At 40.4% G+C, this 9,545-nt stretch overlaps 1 protein-coding gene across 4 annotated transcripts in view; it reads left to right on the forward strand.

Moving 5' to 3' along the window:
- The window catches only part of CLSTN1 (calsyntenin 1), a 35,093-nt gene extending 25,694 nt beyond the window's left edge, over positions 1-9,399 (forward strand). For 2 of the 4 annotated variants that reach the window (XM_030463462.1, XM_030463461.1), the window contains 9 exons: positions 500-550; positions 2,009-2,166; positions 2,660-2,808; positions 3,267-3,493; positions 3,891-4,061; positions 4,601-4,746; positions 5,171-5,306; positions 5,957-6,141; positions 6,812-9,399. In XM_030463462.1, the coding sequence (XP_030319322.1) occupies positions 500-550; positions 2,009-2,166; positions 2,660-2,808; positions 3,267-3,493; positions 3,891-4,061; positions 4,601-4,746; positions 5,171-5,306; positions 5,957-6,141; positions 6,812-7,006 (1,418 nt within the window). In that variant the 3' untranslated portion in view covers positions 7,007-9,399. The remainder of the gene's footprint in view (positions 1-499; positions 551-2,008; positions 2,167-2,659; positions 2,809-3,266; positions 3,494-3,890; positions 4,062-4,600; positions 4,747-5,170; positions 5,307-5,956; positions 6,142-6,811) is intronic. The other 2 variants (XM_030463463.1, XM_030463464.1) reach the window with 1 other exon arrangement.
- Positions 9,400-9,545: the final 146 nt, after the last annotated feature.

The raw sequence follows: 9,545 nt of genomic DNA on the forward strand, positions 1-9,545 counted from the left end.
GACAGCTTCAAACACACGATACTGTCATTATGAGAGTAGAAAAAACTGTGTTGATAACAGCTTCCTTTAATCAACATTTAGTATCTTTTGGTGATTTGCTGATAGAGCAAATCTTATTATTAATTTCTCTTTTAGTAGTTGAGAGAGGAAAAAATAAATGGAGGCAGATAGAGTTGTATCTCCTTGCTGATAGTGGCTGGTGTGAGCTTGGCTGGCAGGGGCTGGAGTGTTCTGTTTAAATGGCAGCTCCTGTGTCAGCCTCTTCAGGTTGTCTTGTTAGGAGTGTTATGTTCTTGTAACAGCAGAGTGATGCTTCTTCCCTGCACTGCAGCTAATTCTTGTTTCAAAGAACTTGTAATCCTTGAGAAGCTGGGTTGAGTAAAACCAGACTTTTTTTGGGCAAGTGCTGCTGTGTATTTTCTGTGCTGAGAGAGTTTGCCAAATTGTAACTACTTGCTCCTTTCCCTATTGTCCTATTCTTTGTCTTGCTTTTCTACAGAATATACAGGAAATGAAAATGACAATGAAACTGTGCCTGAGACCTCTGCAGGTTGCTGGAGTTTTTTCCCTACTGTTTTATTTCATTTTTAAGCCAAGACATTGCTTCATCTTGCACACAGCATGAAATGCAGACATTGCGTTCGGGCCATTGACCTTCACGTAATCCTCTCCTAGGCTTGGTTCTTCATTGTGCTGCTATTTCCAGAGCTTCATCAGCTGATTTAATTTTATTTATTTATTTATTTTTTCTTTCTTTCTGGTTTTTGGTGGTGTTATGTTTGGTTGCACCCAAAAGCACATCCATGTATAAATCTGCAACGATTGTGATGGTGGTAAAGTGGTGTAAAAGAAGTTGCTGATGTAAAATTACCAGCTATCATTTCTTTAATCCAGTTTTATTAAAGCATAAATGCACCTCATCCTATAAAAATATATATAAATACATGTTAAGTATGTTTGTGTATCATAGATATACTCAGTAGGTTGGGAGGGACCTCTGGGATTCAGGTAGCTCTGCTCCCCACTCAAAGCAAGACTGATTTCATATTTAGATCAGGTTTCTTGTATTTAACTTAAAGAGCTGTAATTTACAGTGGATACTCAGTTGATCAGAAATAGATACCAAGTTCTAATTGCAGTGAATTTGTTTAAAATCTTGGGCTACCAAGTATTTTGGGTTGGCTACAGGGTTTATTTTCTTAGGAGTCCTTAGTGATTGACTGTTGAATTCTGTGTCTTTAGCTGAGACAAAATTAATGGATATTTCTAAGAATGTATCCATTATACATACTCCTTCTGTAAAGTTTAAGGATTCCTGGAATGATCTGAAATGTGGCCCCTGTTATTTAGCAAGATGGGACTGGGTGAGCATCATAATGTCATCTTTGAAAAAAAAACCCTAAGCAATTAGAAGTTTATTGGGTTGCAATTCATCAGACTTAACTTAGATATCTAAAAATGAGTTTCCTGAGTTTAAACTACTCATTTGAGTCCATACAGAGAAGAAATGTTTAGAGAGGGGAGCAATTAACCCTTAGACACCTTTTCCAGAGTGAGCAGAATCACTTTGTCTATTTTCCATCCTTTGAATGTAAAGAGAGCCTGTGATGATGTTTAAGTAGCTCACATCTAGGGGCAGGATGCTCCACATGAAGACTGAGGTTTCATAGCTCATCTCATTGGTTCTGTCTTCCATTTCTGCAGATCACCACCTCGCTGTATGGGCCATTTCTTTTGAAATGTTTGTTATGGAAATATTAGCCTTAGTTTCACAGTTCAAGATGGCCACACCTGTTTGGAAGGCCATATGCATGATGAACTGCTGAATTCTTTCTTTATGCTTGAACATAATCACAAGGTTAACACCCAGAATGGATAAAAACTAACCTGCATGTACATACTTTGTGGTACCAGAAGGCACATTTGTTGTTTTACAGAAGAAAACAAAAAGTGAGAAGAATTAAAACATTGAAAGATTATTTTTTTTTTCCTTCCTCCCTTTATGAAGGTGGTGAACTCCAGATGGCTCAGTTTTTCCGAGGCAATCTGGCAGGTTTGATGATTCGTTCTGGTAAACTGGAAAACAAGAAGGTGATAGATTGCCTGTATACCTGCAAAGAGGGACTGGATTTGCAAATGGCTGATGGTGTTGGCAAAGGTGTGAAGGTAAAGTTGCACAAAAAGCACTTCTATTGCTTTGCTGAAAGAGTTACAGGTTTTGCTGGCAGTTAGTAGGGCTGTCCCAAAGAAAACAAGCTATTGTGACTTTTTGCAATAAAACTGCATGAAAACTAGGAAATCTTTCTGGTATAGAAGAGTTGAGGTTAAGAATGAGAGTTATTGTGTGCTCTTTAAGTCTGGAAGAGAAATTCCATATTTGTAAGCCTCTCAGTTTTACCAGCTATACCAGGTGGTCTAATACAAGATATTCTTAGCAAGCAGCTTAGCAGAATGAGACTTAAAGAATTAAACACTAAAAATATTAGGAAAAAGGAAGTGAAGTTAGACTGTACTAGAAGGCCAGTAAATAATGGCCTCATTGCTTTGAACACAGATGTCATTATCCTAGGTTGTACCAGGCTGAGCAGTGCTCAACTTCCAGTTTTGAACACCAGCTCATGTTTGAGTATTCTCATATTTGTTTTTTCTCCCTTTTCAGGTCCACATGAACCCGAGCCAGTCAACACTGACCTTAGAAGGGGATGATATTGAGAGGGTTGACAAGGCCATGCAGCACATTTCCTACGTCAATTCCCGCCAGTTCCCAACTCCTGGGATTCGGAGGCTGAAAATCACCAGTGTGGTCAAGTATGTCCTGGTGGGGAAAGCATCTCTGTAGGGTGGTGCTGAAACCTGAGCAACCTCTCAGCTGTGATAAATGAGAGTCTTGTGTATAACCAGCATGCATTTGAGACCAGCAAATGTTTTCTGTACCAGTGTTCTTTCTGAGAATGTAGTAAGGAGTGTGTAAGATAGAGAGGAACTTAATTCAAGAGTATGCTGTGAGTATGTCTCCAGTGTCACTGCCTTCATTAAAGGTGTTATCTGTGGCTGTTAGTCATAGCATAGAAAATGGGGCCAAATGTTAACTGTAAGTAAAAATTAATTGTAAGATTGCTCCCTTGGTGGGGAATTCCTACTTTCCAGTGCAGCTGATGAATTCATCTAGGACTCTTGGGTCTGAGACAGCTTTTTAAAAATTTATAAAGCAATTACTCTGCCTCCTTCTCAAGTAACCTCCTCAACTGCAAAACCTCTTCTCATAGATGTTTCAATGACGAGGCCTGTGTCTCCATTCCTTCCGTGGAGGGCTATGTAATGGTCTTGCAACCAGAGGAACCAAAAATCAGCCTCAGTGGCATCAACCATTTTGCCCGCTCTGCTTCAGAGTTTGAGAGCTCTGAGGGTGTTGCCCTTTTCCCTGAGCTTCGCATAATCAGCACCATCACAAGGGAGGTGGAGCCAGAGGGAGATGGAGATGAAGATCCTACAGGTAACATCCTTTTCAGCTTTTAGGACTCTTGCCTGCTCTCCCCTTGTTCAATGGTGACAATTGGAGGATCTTCCTCTTGGAAAGAAATGTGGATTTATCTCTTAATGCAGATTTGGGCAGGGAAAAAGAAGATTTATATCATTTGTGAGAAAGTGTTGGGGCTCAGCTAAGAAAAAGAATTAACTGGTAGTAAGCTCAGGCCATTATGCTCATGTAACTCTCCCTTGTTTGTATGTTGGGCTTTGGGTTTGTTAAAGTCATTATTTCATGAATAGTTGCTCTGCTCACTTCAGCCCCAGATCTTAATATTTGTTCTGGCAGAAGAGTTGAGATTGCATGTGACGTTTGATAGCTCCTGTGCTCTTGTCACCTCTTTGGCTTTTTTCCTGCTGTTTAGTACAAGAGTCTTTGGTATCTGAAGAGATCATGCATAACCTGGATACATGTGAGGTGACTGTGCTTGGAGAGGAGCTAAATCAGGAACAAGAAAGCCTGGAGATTGACATGACACGATTACAGCAGAAAGGCATTGAAATGAGCAGTTCCAACCTGGGCATGATAATCACAGGTAGGGGTTACCTGCTGCTGGTCTTTTTGTGGGGTCTGAAGATAGTGATAACAACAGTGTGTAAAACCTACTCCAGATGCTTCATTTTTTACTAGAATTTCAATCTCTTCTGTGGAAAGTTACCCTTCTAGAAAATACATAATTCTAGAACCTCCTTTCTGTTCTCTCATGCCCTAAATTGCAGGTTGCCTCTGGACTGTGGAAATGAAGTACACTTTGCCCCAGAAAAAAGTGTTCCTTGTGCCTAGGAGCATGGATCATTCCATTCTGTTTTATATTCAGAATATTTTAATGTATTCAAAAGAAAGTCTTTAAAAGGATTTTTGGAGTCTTAACTAGGCCTAGGATTTTATCACAAAATCAAACCACAGAATTTCAGTGGAGCCACCTCTGTCTGGTGGCACCTTTTTTCTACTGACTGAAAAGCTGTCAGCTAAGAAAACTTGGAGAAAAAAGGAGCAGTAATATTTGTCAAGTACATGATAGAGCACTAGTCTTTTGCCCAAGTGACTGTTCTACTTGTTTATTTGTCTCCACAGGGGTTGATACTATGGCAAGTTATGAAGAAGTTTTGCATTTGATACGCTACAGGAACTGGCACACAGTTTCTCTCTTTGACAGAAAGTTCAAGTTAGTCTGTTCTGAGCTCAATGGACGTTATGTCAGCAATGAGTTTAAAGTGGAGGTATGTGACCTGAGCACAGGAGGAGGGAATTTGTTGCCTCAACTGATAATTAATGAATTATTGACTTTGATTTTCATCCTGTAATATTAGTAAATATGTACATTTTAGGCTGTATTTTATATATGAGTGTGTTCTTAATCCTGCAATTCAGATTTAAATAATGTTGCCTAAACAGAGTTGAAACTTGTGTTGTAGACCAAGCAGTATGGCTAAGGGAAGTGTGCAGACAAAAAGATAGAACTGGAAAGACAGACTATGAATTTAGCAAAAGACTGGCAAATAAAGGAAGAGTAGTGCTACCAGAGACATGTATTATCTTGTGTAATACTTCATGTAAAGTGAGTGTTCTCATGTTATATTTTTCTTTCCTCTCAGAAGTAAACTGATGCATTTCTGGAGTTTACCCCTTTCTTTTTGTTCCCAGGTGAATGTTATCCACACAGCTAACCCAGTTGAACATGCTAATCACATTGCTGCACAGCCACAGTTTGTCCATCCTGTGCATCACACATTTGTTGATCTCTCTGGTCACAACTTGGCTAACCCTCACCCCTTTTCAGGTAAGAATTCTCAGTCACTGGAGTTTAAGTGTTTTCATTGATGTTAAACCATCACAGAGGCTTCTGGCTGCAGAGAGGGATTTTTCCACAGGGCTTTAACCAATATCTTGGACTAAAAGTCCAAGCAGTGACTGGGTCCTGTTCTGCTATTGCCCAGGCAGGGAGGAGTGGATTACTGGAGATCTATGAAACACCTTTTCCTGCCTGCAGGAGAGCTTTTGGTGGTGGTGTGTGTATATTAAAAGATGTGAAGTGTCCTAGCCTTGAGGAGACTGTGAGGCCCAGGTAAAAGACTGAGGAACAGGGACAGGATTCTGAATAAGGGCAGAGAACTGCAGCCTTATTCTCATGGTGACTTTGAATTGTATCAGTTTGGCATGGGTGTAGGATGTCAGAGGAAGAAAATCATGTGTTTTAGAGAGGAGTCTGTGTGTGTGTGTGGTGGAATCTGCTTTCCATATGTTGTCAGTCCTTCAGATTGATGTAATCAGACTTCAGGAACTAAGGTTTAGTTCTTACTCTCCAAGTGACTTTTGAAGTGGTCTCGGGTTAACTGCCTCTGTGTAACTCCCTGTAATATTTGTCTGATGCCATTTCAAGAGTGAGTTACCAGTATCATCTAAGAAACTCCTCTTATTTTCTTGTTGCAGTTGTTCCAAGTACAGCCACTGTTGTGATTGTTGTTTGTGTCAGTTTCCTGGTGTTTATGATCATTCTGGGAGTGTTCCGGATCCGTGCTGCACACCAGAGAACCATGCGTGACCAGGACACTGGAAAGGAAAATGAGATGGACTGGGATGACTCTGCTTTGACCATCACTGTGAACCCCATGGAGGTAAAGCTCAACCCTTCACAAAATAATCCTCTTTTCCAGCTGCAATGGGTGTGATTGTACATTTGTACAGTGTAGCAGAGCAAAACCAACCTCAGAACACAGAGACACTAACTGTGAATTTTGAACACATGCACCAAAGTGACAAATGCCATGAGCAGTTATGTTTGGGATCTTGCAGGGTTATAGCTCAGTGACATGGAATTGGGATTTACAGGTCAGTTTCCCACCCTGGTGTTCCTCATGCTGTGTGCTATCTTAATCATGTCCATTTTTTTTTCCAAAGCTGCAAGAATTTCTTGCCAAACCATCTGTGTTTAACATGTTTCCTTCTGCTGTGGGTGACACTGAATTTTTAGAATGTAAGGAACAAGAAATGTGTGCAACCTTAATGCTCTTTGTGTGACCCCACTGAAAGATCCTGTTCCAGTAGAGTTACAAGAACTGGATCACACTTCAGGATTGGTTTGTTCAGTGACAGCATTGACAGCCACGTTACCAACCTATTCTAAAGAGTGTTTCTTCTTTTTTCTTTCCTGGTTGCCAAATCACTGCTGAAAAGAGTAAGGAATCTGCAGCAGCTCTTCCTCAGTATAGTGCCTAATGCTTGAATTAAAAAAAAATTAAAAATTTTGGCCAGTATGGTGTTAATAGCTCATTTCTGTCTTAACAGACTTACGAGGATCAACACAGCAGTGAAGAGGAGGAAGAAGAAGAGGAAGAAGAAAGTGAGGATGGAGAAGAAGATGACATCACCAGTGCAGAGTCTGAAAGTAGTGAGGAGGAAGAGGGAGAGCAGGAGGAGGACCAACAGAATGTTAATAGACAGCAACAGCTGGAATGGGATGACTCTACCCTCAGTTATTGATCCTAGCTGTTCCCTTTGTCTTTGTTTCTGCTCTAGAAGACTCCACTGTCATACACTCCATTGTTACCAAGGATTCATGGTGTTTTAAAAAAAAAAAAATTTAAAAAAATATCATTCTGGCCAGTAGATTGAGCCCACAGACATCCCTGTGTTTGTGTTTTGTCAGATAGTTCCTGGTGCTGTTTCTAGAGCTGTAGTTAGCACCTCTTATCCTTCAGCCATGCCTCAGTGACTGGATTTTTTTTACGCTATGTGAGGAACCACCTTGCACTTTTTTTCTTCCTGTCATCTCAGCTAAGTGACTCGACAGATCTGTAGCCATTGCACATGAATTTCTGAACTGTCTTTTTTTTTGCTCAGTGAAACAAACTTAGCTTTGTTCCTTTTCTCTTTCTAAAAGATGCAAAGATTGCTTGTTGACAAAGGGTAAAGCTGCTCATTTCAGCCTGTTGATTTCTTTTGATTTTTCCCCCCAAACTAGTGCATGTGTAAAGTGGCAGAATGAGGTTAATATGTAGAAGATTAACAGACTTTTTAATATTTTGTAAATATATTGGAATTATGTAATTACGTCATTTGTGGTAGTGAAAACAGGGATTGGGGTTTAAAACATGCTAAAGTTACAAATCATGCAGCATGAAATACTACAAATCTCATACTACTGCAGCAGGAGCACGGGCACAGTTCTCTAGTGTAGATGTTTCAGTGATTCAGTGTCATTGCCCTTGACTGCCATGGTTGCTCATGCCCCACTCTGGTTTTTAATTTTTCTTTAATCTTTCTTTTTGCAGAGGGAACAGACAAGCTTGTAAGAAATTGTAAAGGCTTTAGGAACCTCTGCAGGGGTTCAGCTGCCCTGTGCAATACAGTTGTATTGGGGTTTTTTGGTTTTTTTTCTTTCTCCAATTAAGCCTTGGCTTAAAGGCTTTTAAGTTATTGGGAAACAAACACTACATGGATGGTGGGCAGCTGAGTGTGCTGGTGCTGCAGCTCCTGTTCATGATATCAAGGCTGTCACAGGACTCTGGTCTGTTCACACTGCTGGCAGGACAGGTTATCCATCTAGGTGATTGGTGGTTATGTTGGAAACTGAGACCTGTGTACCTGTGCACCTTGGTGACCAGGCTCCATAGAGAGGGCTTTCTGAGGGCTTTTTATTTGACTGTTCAGTTTTTCTGATTGGGTAGTGGGAGGGTTTGGGGCAGAGCTGATACTGTTTCTGTTAAACACACTCCTGGTCATTCCCTGTAGCCCCTTGTACAGTAACCTGGACTGTTGGTGTATTGAGCCTTTGTTTACACTTAGTAATTGTGTTTTCCTGCTAGTAAAAAAAAAAAAACAAAACAAACTATAGCAGCAATTATCCAATCAGAAAACCTTGGGAATCACACGTCTATTATTCCAAGTCCTAATGATTTTGGTTGTTTCTGATCAAAATTATAACTTGGAATGGCAAAGGACTCTTTTCTAAAAGAAATAGCTGAAAGGTACGAAAAGTTACAACCCCATGGTGGAGAGTGCTGGTTTGTTTTTGTGAGGCAGGTCTTGTTTATTTAAAATTTTTTTTTTTTTTTGGTCTTACACAGAGCCTTGAATAATGAGTATCTGCTTACCTGATCTTTGGAGGTGGATTAAAGAGTAGCTTGTTTTGCTTGTGACAGGGCAGTGAGGACTCCATGCACTCCTCAGCACGGTAAGCACAGTTGCAGTTTCTGATCTTTGTCTGGAGTCTGCCTTCCTTCCTGGTGCACAGAGCACACAGCTGGGAGCAGGCTGGTGAGGGGCTGCTAGAGGAGCCACAAGCAAGCCAGAGGGTGGGGGACAAAGGGTCATAATTCCAAGAGATAAAAGATAAGGATTGAGTTAAACATTCCTGGAGTTTTGATTTTCAGAGCAGACCTCACCTTTTGATGTGTGTAACGGGATCTGCTGGGGGTTGTACCTGGGGTAGCACATGACTGTGGAGTGCCTTTTACAATAGTAGGTGGACCTGGAAGCAGGGAAGAGAACCCACACACTTAGCTTACCATTTTTTTTGGGGGGGTTGTTTTGTTTTGTTTTTTATGTAAAATTTTAGATTTCTAAAATGGGGAAATGGTTTTGACTACTTACGTGGTAATATAACTGCTAGTTTTAAGTAAACTGGGAAACTTAACTTATGTCTGACAGTTGTCCTGTGTTAATGTGTAGAAGACTTATCCTTCCATATACTGTTGCTGTAGCTGCTGTATTTTAGACCAAAACTGATCATGATTTTAATGGTAATACTGAAAGGTTGTAAGCGTCCTGATGCAGTTTGTAGCCACTGTGGGTATAACTTTTCAGATGTGTATATTGGTAACAGGTCAGTTTGGAAAGTCTATAAGCTACAATAAATTTCTGGTTCTAAAGGTTGTTGGCATTTATTTCTTCCTGACTGGAACAAAGTTGACTCAAGTTCCATTACTCTGTGTTAATTTGCCTCTGCTGGTGGCAGTGGGAGGGTGTTTATATTGTGTTTGTTGATCTCTCCAGCACAGAAAACTTTGTCAGCATGTGT

The sequence above is a fragment of the Calypte anna genome, chromosome 21 (assembly GCF_003957555.1).
Source record: "Calypte anna isolate BGI_N300 chromosome 21, bCalAnn1_v1.p, whole genome shotgun sequence".
NCBI lineage: Eukaryota > Metazoa > Chordata > Aves > Apodiformes > Trochilidae > Calypte > Calypte anna.